This window comes from Polypterus senegalus, chromosome 4, assembly GCF_016835505.1.
Source record: "Polypterus senegalus isolate Bchr_013 chromosome 4, ASM1683550v1, whole genome shotgun sequence".
Lineage (NCBI taxonomy): Eukaryota > Metazoa > Chordata > Cladistia > Polypteriformes > Polypteridae > Polypterus > Polypterus senegalus.
The window spans coordinates 90465926-90492832 of NC_053157.1; the positions used below are offsets into that span (position 1 = coordinate 90465926).

A 26907-nucleotide genomic window follows, 5' to 3' on the forward strand; every position below is an offset into this window, starting at 1 on the left:
AGAAAACCAAAATCTGCGGGGGTTGAAGGCCAAAAGACCGTCCAGCACCCACTGGCCATTCTACCTAACATAGATGTTCTTAGTTCGTTCCTCTTGGTTTTCAGGCTTCACATGATAGGTTCTGATGAAGTTGGTCTTGTGGACAGCTGAGATATTCATCTTCATTCCATCATCACAGGCGCAAATTGCCCTTTCATTAATTATTAAGCAGGTAAAAAGTCTGAAATTGATTCCAAATGTGGCAATTTCATTTGGAACCTGTCACTGTGAACTCTCAATATGAGGTCCAAAGAGCTGTCAATGCAATCATTAGGCTGAGAAAACACAACAAACCCTTTAGAGAGATAATAGAAATTGAGGAGTGGTCAAATCAACCATCTGGTACATCTCTCTATTATAAAAAAAAATCCTGTGGAATGAATGACTAGGAGACGATACACGATCTTCACGTTAAGATCACAAAAGACAAATAAAAGAACCGCGACACGAAAGAGAATGGGCAAAAAAAAAAATCAGTAGTTTAAAGGGAAGCAGCACACACAGATGCAGGTGTCTCAGTGCATATAAAGCATATAAAGGACAATACGTTATAAATGAAACGTCAGGACCAGGTGTAATTGAAAAAATAGCAGGTCAATGCAAGGTCAGCAATAAAAAGGAAAAGAGCAGAAAAAGTCTTTTTGCATTTGCAACATTCAATGCACAAAACGTAGATTTACACAACAATGGAACATACGCTAGGGGAATCTGTGGACTCACAAAAGTTAAAGCAACGACAACTTTAATTTCAAAGAAAACACAATTCGGTCAGGTGTATATTTATTATCATGAAAAAGCGAGACATAAAGTAGCAAAAAGGAGAGTGGCTGTACAGGCTTTTAAAAGATCGAAGGGCAGCACGACAGCAGCCCCACCTGCCGACAATGCGAGCAGCATTATACGTCCTGCAAGAAAGAATTTAACCACGTCCGGGGCCGGAAATAAAGGACAAGTATTGTTTTTTAGAACGTCACGCGAGACCAGGCAGTGAACCATCATTTAAAACAAGTCCACAGACATCTAACTTAGCAGTTGCTGGATTGCTTGTGGCAGACAAGCATCATGTGCTCCCAACTCTTAAAACAATGACATGCGACAAGCAGAAGAGGCAGCTTGCAAGCAGCAAAAAGACCCGCAAATAATCCAAAGGCATATCCTTAGTGTGCGTTCAGCCGCCACGCCACGCCAACCCCACAACAAAAGCGAAAGAGATGTAACCACGCACGGGGCCGGAAATAAAGGACAAGTATTGTTTTTACAAAAATTTTTTAAGTAAAAATGAAAATAATGTGTATGTAACAATTCCCAAGAAAATAACAATCTCTTTAAATTGTATATTGCCTTCCTAAGGTAATCATCCCTGATGGAGGATTGCGGGAATCGTGGGAAAGAGAGGTCCTTCAATCGGATTAGCAGCTTGATGAATGAGGTCTCCAGGACTTAAAACAAATCCAAATCATATTATGTGATATCATCTCATGTGAAATTCTACTCTGTACTTCTAGAATTTTTATTTTTATACTGTATTGAGGATTTATTCTGTTCTATGTATTGTACTATATTGACCCCCTTCTTTTTGAAACCCAATGCACGCCCAACCTACCTGGAAAGTGGTCTCTCTTTGAACTGCCTTTCCCAAAGCTTCTTCGATTTTTTCCCTACAAGGGTTTTTTTGTGGGAGTTTTTTCTGGTCTTCTTAGAGGGTCAAGGCTGGGGGTTGTCAGGAGGCAGGGCCTGTTAAAGCCCATTTGAGGCACCACTTGTGTGATTTTGGGCTATACAAAAAATGAATTGTATATCCGGTAAACCAAACACGGGGGTGGGCGAGCGAGGCGAGCAGGGAGCAGAGACCCCTAGTTCTTAAAAAGAAAGAACACACTGGTGAGCTCAGCAACACCAGAAGGTCTGGAAAACCACAGAAGACTACTGTGCTGGATGATCCAAGAATTCTGTCCTTAATGAAGAAAAAACAATTCATGTCATTTAGCCAAACCAAGGACACTCTCTGAGAGAGAGTTCTATCATTGCCAAAATCTACAATGAAGAGAAGACTTCATGAAAGTAAATACAGAGGGTTTACCACAAGCTGCAAACCACTGGTAAGCCTCAAGCATAGGAAGGACAGATTAGACTTTGGCAGAAAACATTTTTTAAAAGCTTGGAACAATTTTTTTTGAAAAAGAAAAGGAAGATCAATAGATACTAGAATTCTAGAAAGTGAAGTGTATGGAGAAGAGAAGAAATGGCTCATGATCTGATGAATACCACATCATCTGTGAATCCTGGTGGAGGCAGTTTTATGGCATGAGCATGCATGGCTGTGGTCACTGGTGTTTATTGATGATAGAACTACTGACAGAAGTAGCAGGATGAATTCTGGAGTGTATATGGCTATACTGTCTGCCCAGATTCTGCCAATTTCTGTCAAACTGACTGGATGACACTTCACAGTACAGATGGGCAATGGACCAAAACATACTGTGAAAGCAAATCAAATGCTTTTCACAGCAAAGAAGTGGCATATTCTTCAAGTCAATCAACTGATCTTAACCCAATAGACATGCATGTTACTTGCTGAAGAAAATCCAGCAAACAAGCAGCAACTGAAGATAGCTGCAGTAAAGGAAAGGCCTGGCAAAGTATCACTAGGGTGGAAACCCAGCACTTGGAGATGGCCATGTGTACTTTAGGCAGTAATTGACTATAAAGGATTTTCACCCAAATATTGAAAATGACAAATATTTATAGTTATGTTAGTTCATCCAAAGATTTTTGAGCCCCTGAAAATAGGGGGCATGTATAAAAATGGCTGTCTTTTCTAAACAACTAATACTATTTTTGTTAAACCCTTTGAATTAAAGCTGAAAGTCTATACTTCAATCACATCTTGATTGCTTTGTTTCATAATGATTGTGGTGGTGTACAGAGCCAAAATTATGAAAATTGTGTCATTGACCAAATACTTATGGACCTGACTGTATCTTGTGTGCACAATCCAAATTTATCATACGATATTTTCTATCCAGTTGCTGAAAAACACTGCTTAAATTCAATACTGACAATAAAAATTCAAATGTTATTATATCTGTACCGTTAAAATTGTGAATTCCGAAATAATTCAGGATATTTCAATTTAAACAAATTCTTTAAAGCAATTTTAATAGCAACATACTTTTAAAGTCTGATTTGTCAGATAATCCATCTGTTAGGTTTGTAGCATTCACTGTTAAATGGTTTGTAAGATTTATATTTGCCTCATTAGCTGGCTAAAAAACATGATCAAGAGTAATATACAACAGATGTGCCAAATTGCTTCTATTTTCCAAATATCTTCCATGTTTTTTTCAGTTGTCCAAACTTTAATTTTCAGTGTGAAATCAAATTTATTAGTTTTACATTAATCCATGGTTTCTGAACTCCTGTAAACAGCCTTTGCAGTGCAGTTTCAAAGTATCTTATATGACTGATCAGACTTTGTTATTGCTTACCCTGCATGTTACTCCAGAATTAGCTATTAATGGAGTGCACATCCTGGTAACTGGCATAATTGTAGTGCTTTGTGCTTCAAATATTATTTTGGTATTAACAAATGGAGCAACTCAGTTCATCGCTAGTGTAGACAAATAGCCACTTTGTTTGAAATTTGCTTTGATTTTTATATACTTTTTTGTACAACTGTTGTTATTACTACCAGTGTATGCATAACATGATGCAATCAGAGAATAAATGCAAAGCCCCCTTTCCTTTTTATAGTGTAGGACACTATAATAAAAGAGTTTCATCTTGCCATCATTTGGTCTCCTTTTAGAACTTTGTAACACTACAAAACAAGTGATTACACTTCATTTGATCAGTCATTAGTCAACTCCACAATGGGATAAAAGTGGCAATAACGAAACCCTCAGTGTGTGTTTTGGCCTAACCCCCCCCCCATATTTCCCACAATCTCATCCTGAAATTCTCCTGCCTTGAACAAAAAGCCTTTTCATATTTGACGTCTGCCATTTTATCTTTTTGACATGTGTTGATGCGGTGCCGTACAGGTAGTCCCCAAGTTACGGACATCCGACCTACGACTTTTGAACGGGGCCGCAGCTGCGACGCGTGCGCCTCAGTAACTGCCGCTCCATCATCTTCGGCCTGGGGACGCTGCAAGTGGTGGCTGGACGGAGGCGGGGACAGGGCGATTTTACTGCTCGCACAGTGTAGTGTCCCTCAGGGGGGCTCCCAATGGCAAGTGGTGACCCGTCATCCATAGTCACCGGGACCACAGCTATCGCTCGTGTGTAGGGCGGAGGCTTGATGGGGCATTTTGCTGCCTGCCCAACACGCCGCCGCAGTTACTGCTCCTGACTGGATGCAGGCTGGATGGAGCAAAGGGAGGCGTTTCACTGCTCGCCCTCCACACACGGCTGCCTCGTTCGTTCTTGGTGAGTGACTGGTGATGCTGCAAGCGGTGACCCGGTTGTGGGTGAACGGGGTGGCAGGGGGTAGCATTGTAGTGTGCCTCAGGTGGCTGTCTGTTGAATGGGGGTGTTGGTGGGTAAAATGGCGGCACCATTTTCGTTCTTGGCTAGTGGACGCTGCAGGCAGCAATCTGTAGTGGAGATGACTGTGAGGTGGGCTGGTGATAAACCGCCCCTCGCCGCCCCCATTCATTCTCAATAGTAAACCTGCTAGTACGCACATAGCAGGAAGTCATCTCTTGTCAGTAAATTAGACGTTTTGACGACGGGTGCCTTCCTGCTGTGATAATGTGTACAGTGCTGTGCAGAAGAGCTCATCTTAACCTTTTGTCTTCACCCTTCAAGAATGTCTCTGAAACACAAATCTGATGCAAAAGCTGGTGATATAGTAAAGAAGAGAAAAACCATCACCATTGAAAATAAAGTAGAAATAATAAAAAGGTCAGAGAGGGGTGAAACTCCATTCATTGACAGAGCACTTGGTTACAGTCGGTCAACAACAGCATTTATTAAAATAATGTACCTGTTCCGACTTACATACAAATTGAACTTTAGTACAAACCTACAGTCCCTATCTTGTACGTAACCCGGGGACTGCCTGTATTATCACCACTTTGAGTCATTCATATGTAGCTTTTACCCACGTTTTTCTTGTGTATTATTGTGACTTCCAGAATAATTTGTCTAAATGCAGTCACACACAAGAGCATTACCAAGTCCTCTGGAAAAGATTACCCATAATAAATTGGGCTAAAGGGACTAATGAGACATTTGTGAACTTCATGATGGTCTTGATTAAATCATGAGAATTTGTCTATTAAAAGGGTACTAGGTGCCCTTTCCTAGAGCCAGGCCCCTAGGAATTCTGTTTGCCAAGTCTCTGCTAGCCAGGTGATCCATGTAGCCTAGTAGGACTCTGCCCGAGGAAGCCTGCCATTTGGGCTCACTACACACATCCTGGAGAATAATGTTTTGCAGTAGTTCAGAGTATTCATCCTTCTAGAGTCTTCGGACTCGGTGTCTGATAGAAAATGAATTGCAGATATTGTGCTAGTTACGATATTCAAAAAAAGGAACATTTTCAAACACATAGATGATGATAAGTGTACACAATAATAACTTGCTACCACTGTACCTTGGGTCAAAGGTCAATGATCAGCTTTATTGTTATGACAGTTGATCTGTGGCCATATTTTCTGGACATTTGGGCAAAGAGACATGTCAACTGATTACCACATGTTGGTCTGCTGGTTTAGATCTTGCATGAAGGAAGAAGGGTCTACAGATTTGACAGCGAGGGACAGGTATGTTGAAAAGACAGTTGCTGTAATGGGCAAATCAAAACCTCATACATAATATCTGAGACAAAGACACACTTTTCTGTGAATTACCCTTGAGCCCTACTGTTTAAAATTACAAATCAATTCAATTGTGCTTAAAGTGCACATTGCAGTCATATTTAGTACTTTGTTGCATATCCCTTGAATGCAATGACTGCTTGAAATCTGTGATTCATAGACATCACCAGGTGACGAGTATTTTTTACTAGTGAGGCTTTGCCAAGCCTCTAATGCAGCCATCTTTAGCTCCTGCTTGTTTTGGGGTGCTTGTCCTCTTAGGTTCTCTCTTCAGCACATGGAAGGCATTCTCCATTGGATTGAAATCGGTGACTGACTTGGCTGTTCCAAGAATATTCCATTGTTTAACTTTGAAAAACTCCTGTGTGGCCTTAGCAGTATGTTTGAGGCTTTTTCTTTACCAGAGTGAGGATTCTTCTGTCATCAGCAGTGGAGGTCTTCCTTGGCCTACCAGTGCCTTTGCGATTACTGAGCTCACCAATGTGTTCTTCCTCATAATGATACTGCAGACAGTTGATTCAGGCATTTCTGAGGTTTTAATGATGTCGCTAATGGTTTTTTAAAAGTTTTGTTTCTCATACTCATAATGGCTTATTTGATTTTCATTAGCACAGTTCTCCTCCTCATGTTGAACAATGGCAACTACAAACTCCAAAGGGTAGAAGCAAGCCTAGCAAGGTATCTTATGCCTGCACTGATGGAGCAATGAAAGACACAAGTGATCACAAGCAACTATGACACCATATGTTCATAACATTTTGGTGATCTAAAATAGGGAGACCACATAGCAAAAGTAATTTCTACATTCTGTGACCGAAATGTTTGCAAATACCCTTAAAATAAAGTCTGCAATGTGCTTTATAATCATGTCCAAAATGTCTAATTTGAAATTTTATATTGTGGACTCAGAGATAAATCAAGGAAACGTGCCTTTGTACCAAACATTATTGGGGGCACTATATATGGTAGAATTTGGTGAGGCAAAGGAGAAAGATGTTAATGCAACCTCAAAGAGATTCTGGCAAATCAACCACTCAGCAAGGGTAGAAAAATGTGTTGACCTAAAATGTTGATATTCTCATATAGGTGGAGGCAGTGCACGAAGCATTGGTTGACAATGGTTCATCTCGATAACTGTGAATAAAAAGCAAACGGAAGTCCTGAAAACACTGGATATTATAGAGGTGTTTTGGCTAAAATGCCTTTTCAGTGTTGTATGGTAGCTGGGGTCAGTGCCTTAGGAGTGTCAGACTAGGGTAGTGATTCCTGTTCTTGTAAAGGGGGCAAAGTGGTTATAAAAATATCACACTTCTAAGTTAACCTGCAGGAGAATCCAGAAGAAATGAAGTGGGATCTGTGTTGGTCATGTAAAGTTGAGTAACTCTTTACCTTCACAGAGACATTTAATGAGTCTTGGGAATATTCTAATGATGTCTATGTCTTGTGTGGATTTGGAAAAATCTTATGACCTGCTTCCTCTTACTGTCTTAGGGAAAGTACTTTAAAAGTACTAAGGTAGTAGAAGTGCTTCTGCAAGCCATTCACTTTCTGTATTTGTAGAAGTAGAATTTTATTTATCCCTAATTACCATTTAGATGAGTCCAGTCAGTGTGGATGTAGTGGCCCTTGTTTCCTCTTCTATTCATGAATGCCATTGACAGGATATCAAGGTGCAGGTAAAGATTAGGGGTACCTATTTTGAACATCTTAGGTTAGTATTTCTACTTTATGAAGATGATACTATCCTCTTCACTTCATATGACTGTGATCTCTCACTTTGCAGTGTCAAGCAGTTGGGATGAGACATGGTGGTGGAATTCAACTACCTTAGGATTTTTTTGGGAGTTTGGGAAAAGGTGACTGTGAGATTGAATTAATGCAAAGGCAGTACTTTTTGAACTTTATACTGCATGCATATAGTTAAGAGAGAGCTAACACCTCAGATCAACCTTTCAATTTACCAGTCAGTCTGCATCCTTACTTATGGTTAGGAGGGTCAGGGTAAACATTAAAACAATAAGATTGCAAGTATATGTGGCATAAATGAGATCCCTTTGTAGAGTTGCTGTGCTTGAACTTAACAATAACGTGAGGAGTTCAGCACTATGGGAGGACCTCAAAGCAGAATTGTTGTTTTCCTGTGTCAAAATGGTTTTGCCATGTTATATGAACATCTTCTTGGTGCCTCCTTGTAGCAAAATCAAGAGATGCTGGAAAGAATGCATCTTTCAGTTGATCTGGCAGAATTTCTGAATTCTTCAGGTGGTACTAGAACCAGTTGCTGAGGATATAGTGGCCTGCCAACCTTCATGATGATGGCATTTTATACTGTACTGCTGTAGTCACCCCCAAGTGTACTAACACAGGGCCAATTGAATTGTGGCATGGTTCCATTTGAAGTAACTGTTGTAATTGCTGTTGGCGTGCTGCATGTGCCAGCTTGTATTATTGTGTGCATCATTTCCTGTTTAACCATGGAGAGCACACCTTTCTCCCAAGATTTTTGCTCTTTTAAAGTAAGCCAACTATTGCTGCTAATGCAATATTAGTTTTCAGGCTTAATTTCTTTTCACTTATTTGTTAAGATTCCGTAATTGATTCTTTAATTCTTATGTGACTCTTTTCACAGTTTTTATTGGTTCTTGTTTTCTTAACCAACAATTAGATACAAATAAAGGAAAAATTTTTCAACATCCAACTTGGCCTGTTTTACACCAGTCGATTGAAGTTTTGAATCTGCAACACTGTGCATTACAGGACAACACCTTGATCACTGGGACACTCTTTTAGCAGTACATTTTTATTGAATCAAGAGAAAATTCAAAACTAATAAGGTACTTAGAGGAAGAAGAAGGAAATAATCAAGGAAAGTATTAAGTATGCCGCTAAACAAACAGAGGTCTGCTGTAATGGTGATATCTATGGGCCCCAGATAATGGCTTATTCATTGTAGAAATCACAGTGGAACACATCTTGATGAATTTTAAGGATACTCCATTAATTCACAGTTCTAAGTGAACTAGAATAGAAAAATAGTCCTTTCTTTTCAGATGTTAAAAAAGAAGCTTGGAATATTTCAATTGATGGGCAAGAAGTAATTTAGTTGCTAGAAACTAAGAACAGTTCACATTAGTGGTGAGAGGAGAACAAAAACATTAAAAGGTCCAACAGGAAGAGAACTTAGGGCATAGCAATGATATTCACAGACAATGCTGAAGAGAGAAAATAGAAAATGGGAGGGCAGTGCCATAATATATGGAGAAAGGTGCCAGGTTAAGGGGATGATGTTTTAATGGCATTAGGGCAAACATCTTACCTTAGATTATTTTGGTTATGCATTCCAATAACAATGTGGCAGTGAAAGCTTTGCCTCCAGCGTAGGTGTCTTTTCATGTTGCTTTCTTATGATTATGTATTCAAAATTATTTCATATCATATTTACTTATAATACTTTCTTACCAGTGATGTCTGGAAACCTGCAAAAATATTGTTTGCATATGTCTTTTTGATTACTGTGAGGGCATAAACTCCGACAGAATCTATTAATTAATGATGGGTTTTTAAAGTAACAATTATTTCATGTGTGAATGTACATTTCCAAACAAAACCATTTTTGCCACTTGCTCCTGTCATAAATAAAGCATTGAGCTGATCATTTGATGTCTGTACTGTGTCTTGTCGAGATTTTTATTTAGAGATCATGCACCTCAGTCGCATAACTGGGCTTTTTGTGGTCCACATACTAGCAGTAATGTGCGTCCTCTTCTCCAGAGTCCTTACATGCACACTTTGTTCTGATTATTTAAGGATAACTGTAGGACTTACTTTGGCAGCTTACTCAAAGTTTCACAATGGTTTTAACAACTCAGTGCAATTATTTTTCCCTCGAGTGTTTAAAGTAGGAAATCATTTATCTTGATTTATGATTTAATACACTTAGAAGTGTGCTCTTTCGTCTGCTGCAGACATTTTCTTGTATAGAGTACACATCACTGATAAAGCTGTCCCTGTTCTGTGTATGCAGTATCCATCACAGACACATATCTTATATACAGTACAGTAAGATAAAATAAAATCCCAGTAATAATATACATGGCAACTGAACGTTTACCCATGAGGCATTTAGATGAGGTTGTTGATAGACAGTATATTTTCAGACTTGTACTGTGTTTGTTTAGAACAACAGATTTTCAAATTGTGATTTCCCATTTTAAATTTAATATACAGTATCTACAGTATATATGAGGACTTAAAATAGGAGAGAGTATTTGTGAAATGTTGGATTGCAAAGATAAAAAGTAATTGTATATTACATGCTTATGTCTTTTAAATTCATTTAGTTGTATAAAATTCACTACGTTCACCTTTGAAACCCGTAACCAAACATGTTACTTTATTGTCTTAAAAAGTGAGTAACACGATCCCAAATGGGTATTTTTCACATACACTACAACAATAAAAGCACCATATTACCACACGAGAGGAAAGTTTAAATATTATGGACATTACAAATTTTTTTTTTTTTTATATAGTTTTTATGCTAAGCATGACAGATAAACACTATTTACAGTATGGTTCACTGCCACAATTTAAAAACAATGTTAATGTACGATATTATAAATCATCAATGTTAAGGGAAGACATTTCATGAACTATCATTATTTCATATGAAAATTTTTACATTTTTATATATATATATATATACACATATATATACATATATATATTTATTTATAAACATAGCATCCATCTGGATGGACTTTACAGCAACCAGAGACCAGGCTATTCAGTGCAAACATGTTAATACAAGGCAGTCGTGGCTGCATTACTCCTTTCTGACTTCTGACATAGAAGAATAGTAGAAAAAAAAATTGTTTGCATTTAAACAATATGCAAAAATACAGCAAATTAATTAATTCATTCAGAGTGTTTTATTCATGTTGAGGAATATGCCCTCTATTTTTAAACAGTATAGAAAAAGGTATATTTTTTAATGTTTCCCAAAGAAAAAGTGCGGTACTGCTCCAGGCTCACTGTGTATTTTGCTTGGTGAAAGATAAGAATAAATGAGTGGTGCCTGTAGACAGTTTTTGGCCTTAATTAGAAATAGAACTTGTACTCCACAGTTAAAGTAATTCATGTACTGAGGAGAGTTTTCTATGGCACATACTCTTGGTAAAATAAGTTAAAAAAACAACAAAAAACTCAAGTGCTTAACATGAGAAATCTGCAAGAATGCAACAACAGAACAATCCATATTATAATACCTAGAAGTTTTGAATATTAGACCCCACATAATGGAAATGTTTATGGACATAGACTTGGATGTGCGGTTAACAAAAACTGATGTTATATACTATTGGAGTAACTGTAGACAGGTTTGTCATTCTGAAATGCTAGAAAATATTTGCTGGCTACAAGGTGAGTTGGATATGTTATAGTCAAAACCATGTAGCATTGTGTTAGACAAATGTAAAATTCACACAAGAGAAGCCATAGTGAATGGAAGCTGAATATCATTTTACGGGAATATGGTAAAATAAGGAATCACAGTTTTGAATGTACAGTATAAGAGCATTGCATACAAATTATATATTGTCAATAAAACTGTGCTACCCACAAGTGTTATGATGATTATGTTGAAAGTGTTATTTAAAAGGATCTACAGTGAAAATCCCAACATTCATTGCAAACAAGCTGATATGAAATAACTAGTTCCTATATTTCGAAAGTCCCATTTTGTTGCTATATCAAAAAGACATGGAGGTAGTTATTTATGTTAAAAAACACGCACACATTCCTAAAAATTAAAAAGTATTAAAATCACATCTGGATTGTGGTATTATGAATCGGCACATATCTGAAATACACATTTTGAAAGGCTAGCAGCTATAGTATAGATGATAAATGTACTGTATGAAAATATCAGGCTTATTAATTGTAAGAAAAAGAAAATTTCTAATTTTACACATTTTCATGGCTAATATCCAAAAGCCATGAATGACTGTCCTGGACTAGAATTAATGCCTACCTCCTTATGAACAAGAAATGTTTTTAAAACTTAATTGGGCAGGTAACACTACTTGCATGCAATTGTTTTAAAAAAAAAAAAGACACAAAGTGTTACATAACACAATACAGATGTTTGACTGCAGCAGCTGCACTTACTGCATGCTGTTTAGTGGGTCACCAGATGGCACTGCAGTAAAACTGTGGTTGATAATAAAAGCAAGAATAGGCCAACATCATTACATTAGCATCATAATGATTAGAACTTGTACAGTTTTTTTTTATCCGTGTTGGCTTTGAATCCTTAAGAATAATGCAGCAGAAATCTTTTAAATTTCATTCAGATTAAAAAGAAAATTCTACACTCAAAAGACATGAATTCCATGTAAACAAATATTTAAGAACTTTGTTCCTTCATTGCATTTATGTCAAGTAATGCATGCAGCCACAATCAAAGCTGGGCAGCATACTATTAATAAATTCAACAGCTATGCACATTATTAAACTTCCACACAAATATTAGGGTACCGGAAAATCCATTGAACATTTCAATGGGGCACACTGTAAGTGTGAGACGGTTTTCTGTGGGTGTTTGTAAACATGTCAAAAATAACCATTCATAGACTCCTTTAGCATGTTGGATAGCTGCCCTCCACTGTGGATATATATGCTGTTTTTATGGTTCTGTCAGAACAAAATTATTCCTGTGATAAGGTTTATAAAAACGTTGTAATATTTTGGACCCATATGTTTTAACCACTGACTCCTCCTCAATTATAAAAAAAAAAAAAAAAAATCAATTACCAAAATAAAGGTGGTATTCAAGTCACAAAATCTCAAGATCTGTGCAATAAAAAACAATTCCCCTTTAACATCAATTGATACAGTTTTTAACTTGCGTAGAACTTTGTTCAGTACTGGTGGGTAGCATCTTTAAAAATGTACATTACAGAAGGTAATGTTTCAATCACATATCTAGTGCCACTCCAGTTATATACCATAATGCAGGTGTGTCAGTGGTGCTCCCACTGCATAATTTGTTGAATAATTTGCTGGCAAATGTAGGCAAGATCTTGAGGGACAAAAATGCTTATAAAATGCTTCCATTTTCAGAGTAATTTATTTTTTACTGGTCGAATTTGAAACCACCCTGACAGTAATATTTCAACCATGGTGTCCTTTTGCATCCAGAATGCCATTCAGATGTACCCATTGGTATAAATCACCACATCCAACAGTCATACTTGAAGGTAACAGTCCCAGTGATGTGTGCTGCATGGCTCCACTGCAACACAAAGCTACTGTAGCAGCTTTCAGACACTGGTAATTGAAGCTAAACAGCTAGAAGGCTTCTGCAATTTCTCTGGTTCAGCATTTGGTGGCTCTGCAGTGGGTCGGAAGTTAAAGGCCTGGGTGCTGCTTCCCCCGTGACCTGGACTTAAAGCTGGGTTGTGACGTCTGTTGCTTTCAACAATACTTGAGGTGTTGGAGGCCAAACTTTCACGTGTACTGTAGGGAAAAAAAGAAAGAAAGAAAAGAAAAAGACAGGAAAGAAAACAACATTTTATAATGGGCTTCCTGTGTTTTCTATGCACTGTCATATCAGCAGATCATTTCTGCTTTGATTGTTCACATATGTTCTTTATAATGCTTTCCAGAAACTGGCAGTAGTCATTCCATATAAGAGCTTGGCCTATGCAAAACAGAAATCTATCTCATTCCTACCTGCCAGAGAACAGAAATAATTGCAGCAATTAAATCCTTAGCAGTGGTTAGACATACAGTCAAGTCATTATTTGCCTAACTGTAAGTAATACTCAAGATTATAACTATGATAATACCAAATGATTTCTACATACTTTTACCATACAGTTATTTTTGTATACATTCAAGGCAGTTTTGTACCGATTTGATGCAACCAAGTATTGCCGTCTATTATTGTATAGGCCGTTTTAGCGAACAACGTATACATTGGATAAGAAATGTCGGTGTCAGTGCAGATTTGGGAGTAGCTGTTTCTAACTTGTGCAACAGTCAACTTTAAAAAATCCTGCTTGTTCAACCTTATTTCCCCATTCCTAACTGTACTTGACGAATGTTGCATCATTGGTACCTCCTGTTGGATCATGTTGTTTTTCACTTTCTGTACTGTCTAGGACTTTATTTTAAAACCCAGTTAAAGACATATTAGTAAATATTGGCATATAGTACTGGAGAATCCAGTCATTGTTCTTAACATTATACATTTTTATAGTACTCGCGTATCTGATTTCTGAGGTTGAGAAAACATTAAAGGTCCAGTTTACAGGATTAAAGCTACCACCTCTTGGATGGTTATCAGTTTCGCAGATGGCATGATGGGAAAAACCTAAAGATTTGATTGCATTGCAGTTGCTTTCTGTTATGAAAACTTGCTACGTGTGCTTCATTCCCCTCTCATCAGAAGTATAGATACTACTATGTATCAAATAGGGCTGCCTCCTTCATTTGCAGGAAATCGCATAAATTACTGTTAAACGTAACATAACAAACGGTATTATGCTGTTAAAAAAAATTTTAACAGTTGTGTTTAAAAAGATAGGGTACAATAAAGTCTTGACTATACTACAATTAGCTCCAAATTTATATGCAGGATCACTCTTTGCATAAAATCCATTTGTAAGCTTACTAGTTATGTGAATACCAAATATGATCACAACTGTTTCCATATGCCTATCAAGCATTCATATTAATACAAATCATTGAAGACCTCTTTTACCTTAGTATTGTTTTGTAATTAATATTTACACAAAAATGCTCATTAGATTATGTCTCTCTATAACATAAAAAAATCTTGGGACAAGACTTTTTTCCGGTGATGATACGTGATCTTTTGAAGAGAGACACTTTCACACCATGCGAGACAGGCACGTCACGTCACGTCATACTTGCCACCTTTGGAAGCAAGTCTCGTGATACACATGCAGAGCAGGTTAGAGATAATGGACGCAGGAAAATTCAAAAGTCTCAAAAAAATGAGTGAAAAGATCACATTAGCACAAACAAACGGAAAATATTACTCGGTGAAGTAATGGAAAAGTGAAAAGAGATTGAATAGTGTTTGAGGACAAAAGGACAGGTGCTGTACAGACTTTTAAATGTTCGAAGCGCCACCTGAAATGCCGATCACATGGAACGAAGGCAGCAGCAAACCAGTAGCTGATCGCGCAAAGAGGAAGTAAAAAAAAAAAAAACAGTGTATCACCGTTTAAGAGGGGTTTCACAATGGCGTGTGGCGCTTTGGGATAGGGGTTTGGCTTTAGAATTGGTATGTGAGTGAAGTTCAGATCACACGGCTTGGCAGCAGCAGCAAGCCAGCAGCTAATCGAGCAAAGAGGAGTTAAAAAATGTATTTGTTTCCCATTGTATCACCGTTTAAGAGGGGTTTCGGAGCAGTGGATGCGCGAAGCGCAGGCAGGAGAGGAAGGGGCTAGCGAAGCCCTCTAGTAAGCATATAAAAATAAGTATATATTTTATCTACTAAATTGTAGTACTACATTCAATTCCATTACCTTCTGAAAAAACAAAGGAAAAAAATGAAAACAGTTAATGCCTTTTATTTTTTAAAATGCTATTTAAAATGTGCTGATGATAAATCAAAAATAATTTTTATAAGTGAAAGGGATCTGCTGGAAGTTTATTTAAATTAAATTGGCAAATATAATCTGTACACTGTTCCTCAGCATTACCTGCTGTGATGCATAAAAATATCCAGAAGATGGAGGTGTTGTTCAGTCATTGAATTCCTGTACATAAATGCACAGTAATGTTGCACTACCTGGTTCCTTTTCATTCAATAAACCAAAGTCGCCAAGATGATGCATTTCAAGATACTTTTTGGAAAAAATTTAGGGGAGCCAGGCTATTTGAAGTTGATTGAAATAGAATATTCAAATATGTCATGCAATCACATGCATATCAAATATTCCACTTAATCTGACACCCATCCATTTTATCTTTAATACAGTCATAGAAAAATCGAACCTGCTGGTCAGCAAAGTGATATTTTACTTCAATTTGTATTTATAAACTGCCAGTTACAGTAGATTAAGTCACGGTTTTCAAATTTTACAATGTTATGAGGCCCATGCCAGCACTCCTTCCGTATAGCTGCTTTTGTAGGTTTATCCATTTTAATATAACTAGGAACGATAACTCAAAATTGAGTATATACAGAATATAGAAGAAAGAATTACTATACAACTGAAGTAGTCCAGTGAGCTGTTACAACCACAGGAATTCACAGGAGCCATAATAGAGGAAAAGAAGAAACCACATAGGTCCATGCACTTCATTAAAATAACAAAACTCTCTTAAATTAACTAATGATCCAACTATGTTTGGCTTTCTTTGTTTTTCAAAAATATATTTTTAGTATTCCAAACCTTTTTAGATCATGAAAATCACCTGATGACATTTTATGGTTCTTAGGCAAAGCTTGGTAGCTTTGATACAGTATACTGTTAGCTTGTTGAGGACCGTGGCTGTCTCTGAATGATGGCACCAAAATACCTTGAAGTGTGCTACAGGAACAGATCATTTTATTTAGGTCTTATCAGAATCACTTTGTACTGTACATTGTCTTGAATTGGTTCTTTAAATATTAATCAATAGAGGAGTTTCACACTTAAACATGCATTGTGAATGACTTATTTGTGTATTTCTTTTAACCCAAAAAGGATCTATTTTTTATATTAATATTAATCGGATACAAGATCTTGTTCATAATGACAAAGGTCACACATGATTTACTGTAATTTCAGCCTTTACATTAATGAAAGCTGAAAATTTTCAAAAAGGGAATGACAACCTTTAACAGCTACTGTATATTATACATTGTACGATAATGTTTTTATTTTCAAATCTACTTATGCACTTCAGAGTCCCAGGCAGCTACTGCCCATCCTGGCAGCAGTGGTGCAAGGCGTCACAGGACACTCCCACACTGATTCAAGAGGGGCCAGTTTTAAAGTTGCAAACTAACATTTAGCATGTGGGTAAAAACTGAAATACCCTGAGGACCCTGCAGGCAGTGTGGTGGAGTGGCTTTTTTTTTTATTTAGGTGTGTTGTGTGCAATTTGTCAGTGAAGAGAGACATCTGATACATTCTCTGACATCAGTAATGATATATTTAATCTTATTGGAGTATGAGGTGTGTCCTAAACTAATTTACTTATTATATATGTAAACTGGTGGCTCCAGATTAAGCAAGGAGAAATTGTAGAATTTGTGTTTAGTTTAGTGAAAGATACTTATTTGTTTAATTACTTTATATATAATGTAATAGAAAATATTAAAAAGGGTTCCGAATTTTGACCTTAAGTTTTAGACGGATTTGCATGTTTTAGGCATCACTGAAACATACTGGGGCAGCATGGTGGCGTAGTGGTAGCACTGCCGCCTCGCAGTAAGGAGACCTGGGTTTGCTTCCCGGGTCCTCCCTGCGTGGAGTTTGCATGTTCTCCCCGTGTCTGCTTCAGTTTTCTCCCACAGTCCAAACACATTCAGGTTAGGTGCAGTGTTTCCCAACCTTGGTCCTGGGGGCACACTGTGGTTGCAGGTTTTTGTTCCAACCAGCTTCTGTTTTTAATTGGACTCCTGGGCTAATTAAGTGAAATGTTATTTCCCAAGTTCTGTGTTTTCGGAACAATATAGAAATTAGAAAATTAAGTTTGGTAAAAAAAAAAAATATATATATATATATATATATATATATATATATATATATATATATATATATATATATATATATATATATATATATAAATAAATAAATGTACCAAGCAGTTATATGGTGGGAATGTATTTTTTATCTTTTTAACAATATTTTCATCTTGATTTTCATTCTATTTTTCTAGGTATTCTAACTGTTTAATTAATCCATTATTTACTAATTAGTGGGTCTGAGGCTAAAGTACTTGCAGCCTTTGATTATTCAGTGTTTGCCAGCGTGTCTGATCTGCTCATTTTTAATTGTCATTAATAAGACACAACTAAGGGGAAAAACTGCACAGCAAAAAATATAATGAAATCAACAAAAGAGGGTTAACCATTTAAAACTATAGCAAAAGCAGAAATATTTCTAAATGTCTGATAAATGTAAAAAGCATGCTGCTGTGCTTTTCTGAATGTAGAATAAAAGAAAAAATAATAACAGCTAATTAAATGAGATCCGTGCTATTTCAGTTGTCACCGCTTAGGAATCTGGTTGGAACAGAAACCTGCAGCCACAGTGAGCCTCCAGGACTGAGTTTGGGAAACAGTGCCCTGGTGTGTGTGTCCTGCGGTGGGCTGGCGATCTGCCCTGGATTTGTTCTTGCCTTGCGCCTTGTGCTGGCTGGGACTGGCTCCTGCAGACCTGTGTTAGGATTTAGTTGGTTGGATAATGACTGACTGAAACATACTGATAACTTTAAGTTTGGTGTCTGTGTGAGTTTGTTTCAGACAAACCCATAAATCATGAATAGATGAAACAATTGAAATTTGAGACATTAAAACCTCTCCTGAATATGGAGAAAAACATTTAGTAGTCAAGTCTGAATCACCGAATACAATTTCTGTTTTAGGGTCACTTCCAGAAAATGAAAAATATGATTTTCAGAAGATTAAAGTGAGTATAGAAATTGTTTTTGTTTTCAACCGTTTCAGTTTGCTGTCATTTTTCATTTTCTCTGGTGAAAGCCTTTGCTGTTATTGTGCTGTGATTGTTGGGAATTTTTTGAGAAATTGTTTCAGGCAAAAGTAGATGGGAATAAAAATGTCTTTTATATATTTATATATATATATATATATTTATTTATATATATATTTATATATATATATATATATATATATATTATATATATAATTGAGCACTAGGTTTTGATTTTGTTATTTTGAAATTTAGACTATAGATCATTGATGTGCTGTAATTGTACAGAAAAAGTTGCATGGCCTACTTGACCAATTTTTTTTAAAGCCTAAACTATGTATTCCTTTCTATAATGCACAAGTACAAATTTCATTCAGTCAGTTAGACAGAGAGGGCTCAAGAGCACGCACTGATACAGCGCATTGCCGCACCCACTACACGATAAACCAGCTCAGGATCCCCAGATTAGGACCAAAGTGCAACCATACAACTTGCTACACCTCAGCACCACACTAGTTCAGATGGAATGGAACAATGTGAGGTTTTCTATGGTGGCTGGAGTTCCAATTCTGCCACCAACCCCCAGGTTTTTCCCTGCAGGTTGGAGGGCCTACATGCAGGGCTGGATGCAGATTAATGTCATACCCAAGAGTTAGACAGTACTGAAATTAAAACCATTTTCTTATAGTATAAGAATTATGTATATAGTATATGCATCTTTCATTTTTTATTGAAAGCATGAATTTTACATATATAGGTTTTTATAGGGTTGCATGTATGGAGTACATTGAAATTCTTACTTGCATGTGCTAATCAACATGCAACACTTGATTATGAAGGTTTGCTCTACTCTAAAAGGAGATCTATGGATGTGGTGAGAGAGGACATGCGGGTGATGGGTGTAACAGAGCAAGATGCAGAGGACAGGAAGATATGGAAGAAGATGATCCGCTGTGGCAACGAAGAAGTTCTACTTTATTGTTACGCTGAACAATCAATCCCAGCAGAGAGAGTGCTTTTCCCAGAAAAAGGAAATGGTAATGGCTTTTATTCTCAAGATTTTTTTGCAAGCTTTTTGTGAGGCTTATCTGTTTAGATGTTAGATTCCATAACCCACCTGTACTCTCAGTGTCCACAAGTAGAGAACTGTAGATATTGTTTAACAGCACACATAGGATACTGAACAACCAGAAACTGGTGATTAAACAGACTTTCAGTGTAATTCATTAAAAAATAAATATTATATAAATAATTTTTAAAAGATACATTCTGAGCAGATGATAATATATTAGAATTCCATATGTGGAGACAGTTTAGGAACAACACAATACAATATTCAAAATGATATAATTTTGCATAATTAAGAAATATTAAATTAGTATTTTTCATCAAATTTATGTGATAAAAATTGGAAAGGAAATAGCAAATTCACATTTTTTTCTGAAGTTTTATCAGATCTGGAATATGTTGTGAGATGCAGGCAGTATTAGGATCATGTAGTAAATCATCCTGACTCATCATTCCAGTCAAACCACTGCAATCGTGATGACTTTTATATCTTTGACATAATAGTTTGACACATGAAGAACAGAGTTTGGCCAATAATATGAAAATGTAATATTTTCTTTCTTACTTTCAGGGTAGGGACATATGATTCACTCAAAGGTTTATTTTTTGTGTGTGCCCTATACTTGTATGTTGGCTTGAAAGGGAGATAGAGTCCCCAAAGCTACAAGAAAAGACTGGCTAACTCTTTAGGATACAAAGCACAAAGTAAAAGAGATGCTTACCCAATCAGTGGGTATTTAACTCAGATAATGTATTTTACATCTCTGCTGCTTATAGGGCTTTCTCCAAAGACATTGGAAAATCAAGAGGTGCCTAAGAAAAGCTGCTTTTTAAGAAATATTGGCACTACATGTAAAGTAAGCAAATGTCCCTATTATTTACATCTTATTTATCTGGCCATTTTTCAAAATGGACAATTTTTGAAATAGCTATGCTACACTTATTTTGTAATTACATGGAGTGATTATTCTTTGCATCTCACATACACTACATGTGTCAGTAATTATTCTTTTTCAAATAAATAATAAAAACAAAACCAGGACAGTTTCTCATTATATAAACCAGTCCCTTATGTTCATAACAAATGTTTCTGAGTTCTGAGAGTATTTTAGTGAACTGGTTAAATTACCAATCAGATTTCATGAACAAGTTGTTTAACTTGACTAACAACTGCAGTGTACTTTTGTAGTTGTAAGTGAAATAGGATCCCTGTGCTGCTGCTACTTAAGACATTTCACAGTGTCTTTACATTTTGAAAATATATTAAATTTTTTTGAAGATGTGTGCCTAAATATGTCACTAGATTATTAAAATGTAGCACTGATTTGTGATGACCATTTGATTATTTTAAGGGGGGTCTTTATTCTGCTTTGCTTTAAATTCCCTCAGCTTTGATGACATGTGATTCATGAAGTCTGAAATCAATAACAAATCCAAGATATGTTAAGTATGCATGCAAAAGATTTTAATGGTTAATATTAACTTGAAGTTCAAATTACTAGTATAAAGACCACACTTCTACTTTTATGAACTATTTCTAGATAAATATCCTTATCCTAGCACCAACAACAATAGCATTCCCTATCAACTGATGACAGGAAAATGCTTTACATTTATCGGTGAGCTGCATTCAAATACTCCAAATGTAGCCCAATTGCAGTGGTGGTCTAAATCTGTATGAATTATGCTAGAAAAAAGATGTTTTGTGGTGAACACTCCCATCTTATAATTTGCTGTTAAGAAACAGTAGCATTGCATATTGCATTGTGGTCAGATCAGTTGAGTTTCATTCATATTTGAGGTCTTCTCAAGTTTAGTTACTCAAAAGAGGAGGGCTGGGATTTAGCCATACAAAGCATACAACAAAGGGATTTCCTTCAGCCATTTTCTTGAAAAAGACAGAATTTTACTATTAATGGTTGTGATGGACACCACACATGTGGAAGCCTTCCAGCTAGAATAGGTTGCGATTTCTTACCTAGCCAAGAGACCAGCAGGATAGAAGGACACGGGGAGACATCCTGGCAAGTCTACAGACTCCCCTGACAAGATAGATGGCAGCGTCCCTGGGCAATGTTACCAGTATGAAAAACCGGCAAGGCATGCTGGGAAGTGTAGTCTGATAGAACAGTCTTGTCATGTTCTGTGGGTTCCACTAGGGGCTGCTGCTGGGACATGTGATCCCTATTCTCTGGGACTTCCAAATGACCTGGAAGTATTTCCATCAGGCTATGTCCTGGCACCAGAAGTACTCCTGGGTCCATGGTAAAAGGAGTCACCTTGCCACATCCAGGCAAGTCAGAGGCAGTAGGAAAGAAGACACCAGGTGGAGGTGAGGAAGGAAAGAAAGAAAGAACTATTGTGCATTTTGGAAACCTCTTGTGAAGGATTTATTTGTTAATACATCTTTATTTAAAGTCGGGACTGGTGTCTGTGTGGTGATGTCTCAGGTTTGGGAGGCTTCTGCTCCCTCTACTGGTTACATGGTGTGTGTCCTTCACTTCCCAGACTAGACAGAAATGGGCATTGGCAGTTTTGGAGAAATGATGTTAGATCAACTATTTTGATTTAAAAAAAAAATCACTGTAGTGATTAACGTTCTGTATATGGTTTATACGGTAGCAGAAATACTCACTTTACAAGCAGGTGGCTAAATTCTAGACTGTAGAAAAAAATCATTGTTACTGTTTGCCATCTGACACAATCTAATGTGACACTAAAGTATGAAGAATGAGTAGAGGAGCAAGAAAAAAGAAAGCAATTGCAATGCACAGTTGGTGCTGTTGTAGAATTCACATTTAAAGTGAAGATTAATTAATCTTTGTTATTTCAAAATATATCTTAAAATGATTTTAAGATTTATGATGCAAGATCACAGAAAATACCTGGTATGAAAAAATCTTGAACTAAAACCAAATTTTAAAATCGTTCATTTTTGTTTTCTCCTCAGAAGTTAACACACTGCTGGATTATAATTGCTACTCACCGCCACTATTTACCTGTTTATAACTCATCCAGAATGGATACCTTTTCAAAATTAATTACATTGTTACTTGTGACATGGCACAAATAAAACTAAACCATAGAGTGTCAAATTGCAGCATATTAAATGTTTTAAACACAATGTCTAATTATTTACAAGCGTAGTAACATTAAAAAGTGTAGGAAATATGGAGTCTTTCACAGTATATAGTTCCATATGTCATGTCTCCTCTGTTATTTGAATCTCATTTAGGAAAAAGAATGTATGCATGCAAACTAAAATGACATATTAATAGTTTAATAATTCTTTACAAAATGTAATTAAATCAGTTTGCTTATTAATATAAAATCCATATGTGTAATGTTTCCAGATTTTTTTTTTTTTTAAATCCAATTCCAGCAATGGAAGACCACAAAGTAACATAGACCCCTCTCTTTCTCCCGCCAAAAAAGGCAAAATACTATCTTATCTCTTTACTTTATGGCAAACTCTTAAAGTGTCTAAAAATTATTATGGATATATGAGGTAAAGATTATGATTGCTTTATCAGAAAGACACATGAAAATAGGGATTTTTAAAATTATTTCCATAGCCAGGCAAAAGATGGGGCTGAAATTAAATTGTTTTTCAAGCTACCCAGCACAAAGGCAATGAATGCTGAGTTTTAGAAAGTAGTGTTTTGTTTATTTTTGTTTTCCATTATTTAATGACTTTTAAATGGGATCACTGCACTTGGTCAGTGGCCTATAAAAACTATTCACCCCTTTGGGAATGTTGCAATCTGACAAGCTAGACAGACATTGGGGTATTCCAATTATGTAAAAATTATGGTTTGAATATTCATATTGAAAATAAGTACATATTAAAATATATATTCAGCCATAGGTTAAACAGTTCCATTTTTTTACTTAATGTAAAATAAAAAGGCACACAGTTATTTCTAATTTTGCTTTTTGCCAATGGTGCATCTACAAAGCATGAAGTGAATATGACTCATGGATAGACACAAATGTCAGATGAAAGTGGTACTTGAAAACACAGAACTTCACAAAAGCTGGATTTTCTGGGCATAGAAAGTGATACGATCAAAGAGAAACGTATAATCAAGACTCTTTTCATGCCTGCAATCCACATAAGAAACCCAGACGATTGCTCATAATTAAACACATTAAAGGCATTTTGGTCATTTTGGCAAGATGTGAGGTCATTGTCCATCTTTCTTATACATAAGACAAGGCACTTACAGTCTATTTGTGTTTCACAAATGAAGTAACTGAATGTGCTAACTGTTGCATTGTAAAAATCTTTAAAAATGTAATCCTCATTGTAATATTTTATTCATCAGATATTTTTTCCACAGCAGCTTAAAATACTTAAAAGAATAAACAGCAACATTTTGATCCTAATCACAAGAAGTGCACGATTAAAAAAAAAACATGTTGGTGGAACATGGATCCTGATCATTTGTGTTCAGTGGTACAGCTGGAGGAGCCAGCATTCATTCAAGGAATAACATACAGTGATTCAATTAGTAAGAGCCCTTTTCTGAATGTAAAGATTTGAAAAAAAAAATCTGTACAAGTAACCTTAATACTTATTTATCATTACACCTTTGTTTTAGGAACTTAGTGTTGCTATGTGTCAGCCCAGCAGCCTCCTAAAGACTTGTGTTGGTGTTGTGGTTGTTGTATGTGATTTGCTGAGAGAGAACTTTAAAGCCATTATAATAATAAAAGGAGAATCAGAAATATGGCAGTTATTCCCTGTTAGGATTAATAACAAAAGAATGCCAGCTTTTATTTGCTACGATGGAGGCAGGACGGTTTCAGCATAAAACAGCAGCATATGAATGCTCTCAGTTTGAAGATTGAACTGAAAGTTTCAGGAGCAGAATGATGTTTTTAAGGTGGTAGAGAAATGTTTAACCGCTGTTTTAAGTCAGCTATGTTCATCATATACATCAATGTAAACTAAAATTAACAAAAAAAAAAAAAAAAAGTTTAAGACAATAAAATTTAAAAATTTCTCTATGAGGTTTCGCCCCATGTTAAAGAAAGCAAGTGCAGGCCCATTTGCATTTCAATGAAGAATTTCTCACAAGGACCTGGTCTTTTGAATTACTTTAGTGCAAACATCTTAACAGGAATACATAACCTATGGTGAATATTTTAATACAAATAAAATTACTGTCAACATTTCACTCTAAATCGGTGTGTGACAGTGAAAATTATAGATGCTTATGCATCAAATGAAAAGAAAACACAAACTAAAATAATTTTACAGTAGGTAAAACTGGGGATTGTTTCCATGTTTTCATATAACCTTACCTGTATTTCTATGTCAAGCTCTAACTCATTTGAAAAATTTCAACTTGTGTAAATAAATTAACATAACAAGGAAAAAGACATATCTAAACAAACTGATATTGTTTTCTTTTGTAATGTGGTGCAACAACCAGTTCTTCATCTATTATATTGTTGTATATGATACTTTTCCATAAGTGTTTACTGGTACTATCTTTGTTGCATTTCTTCTTGTAATTACATAAGTTGTATATGTTGCTGTGTCATCACAAGATGGAGTTTCTGAGCACAAATTTCCAATAGGTCATGCTGAAATTCTCATTAATGTAATTTCACAGTGATTAGGACAAATGCAAAATGTTGAGCATATCGCTGTCTGTCTTTTGCTACTAATATTTCACATACAGCAGCCTGTCTTATTTGCTCTCTCTGGGTTTTTTTTCAGTTGAAGAATTGCATGCTTATGTAAGGAAATGATTAGCAAAAAACTAAAAGAAAACATACAAACAAACCGATATCAAATAAAATAATTGGACTTTTCATTTGCTTTTACATTATTTGTTGCAAGTTCATTTGATGTTTTATCCTTCCTATTGACGGAGTTCCTAACTGGCACAACTAATACCAAAATCATTCCAGTGTTGCATTTTGAATTGCCTTATTTTTGACATTTCTGGGTGAAACTTGATAGCAGGTATTGTGATACTGAAAAGACTGTAGCCGCCAAAAAGTCTGAGTAGGTTCTTACTAGTTTACTTTTAATTTAAATAATCTGCAATATACTGAAATGCTAAAAATAACAGAATTGTGTACTGAAATTCCAGATTTAAGTTTCATATGTCATGCCTCTTTACTAAGCTAAAGTTAAACCTGCCTTAGCAGCTCAGGTGGTAGTCTGCTTATATTTTTTCCTGCTTAATTTGAAGAGAATAATTACTATACAGCCAAATGAGTAAACCTGGGGAGTTGTATTACATGACAAATTGTCATTTTGGGCACAGACTGGGAAAAATTCTGCCCTATAGCAGACGCAGCTCTAATTAGTTATTTTGTAATGGACAGATTGTTCTTTAGAAGTTTTCCTCACTAAGGTTAGGACTTTTGGAGTGGTTTGGACTATTTTAAGGGAGCAGATACTTTAAAGCATTTAGATTAAACTTACATGTGCTTTGAAAGATCAGGCCATGTATAGTTAAGAGAAAGAAAAAAAAATGACAGCAGAGAATTTATTTAGTTGAATATAGCAGTGCACTCCGGTGAAAAATACCTTTTACACTCACATCAGCAAAATTTTATTTTAGCCTTTCAAATTAATTTTAAGGCTGCTTTACAAACCCTGCAATGATTAATGATTTTAGCCTAAATAACGACCAACTGACTAACCCAAATTAAACTCTTACCTTAACACATTTTTAAAAAGCAGCCAATTTACAAAAAAAAGTGTTTGTGGAAAAACAGGATGCTGTAGGATTTATTCTTTATTGATTTTTATAAAATATTTACCTAAGTGATGGTAATTGTTATATATGTTCTTTCAAGATAAGATAGCCAGTGAGCTTTTGTGTGCCTGAATGGTACTTGTCTTTTAGTTTTCAAAGACTACTAGTATATTTTTTAAACATTTGAAAAAATCAACTGTAAAGTGCCATGTGATAACGTGCTCTGGGAAAGGTGCCATAAAAAGTAAAGTGTGGTTGATTACTTATTCTGCTGATGGCCTTATTTGGTGGTTTGTTCTGGTGGTAATAAGACAACTGAAGATTAATTTAAGAATCTAATAAATGAGTATTACAGATAAAAATGCTTAAATATTGGAATTTCAGATTGCATTTTGATATCATCCTGCAGTATTTTATTGACAAGAATAAAGACAATATCCCTGTGACAGTGATTGTCTCGTACAATGAAGTGAATGATTAGCCAAGAGCATAATAATTACTAACAGGTGCTAAGTTGCTGTGGCAACTGCAAGTTGCTTATTGGGACCTTAAAAGGCACAAACCCTAATGG

General features: G+C 36.0%; 1 protein-coding gene across 5 annotated transcripts in view; it reads right to left on the minus strand.

The window, feature by feature from the left end:
• Positions 1-10228: 10228 nt before the first annotated feature.
• Positions 10229-26907, minus strand: part of stox2a (storkhead box 2a) — a 367273-nt gene continuing 350594 nt past the window's right edge. For all 5 annotated transcript variants that reach the window (XM_039751028.1, XM_039751029.1, XM_039751030.1 and 2 more), the window contains exon 4: positions 10229-13381. In XM_039751028.1, coding sequence (XP_039606962.1) covers positions 13186-13381 — 196 coding nt within the window. In that variant the 3' untranslated portion in view covers positions 10229-13185. The remainder of the gene's footprint in view (positions 13382-26907) is intronic.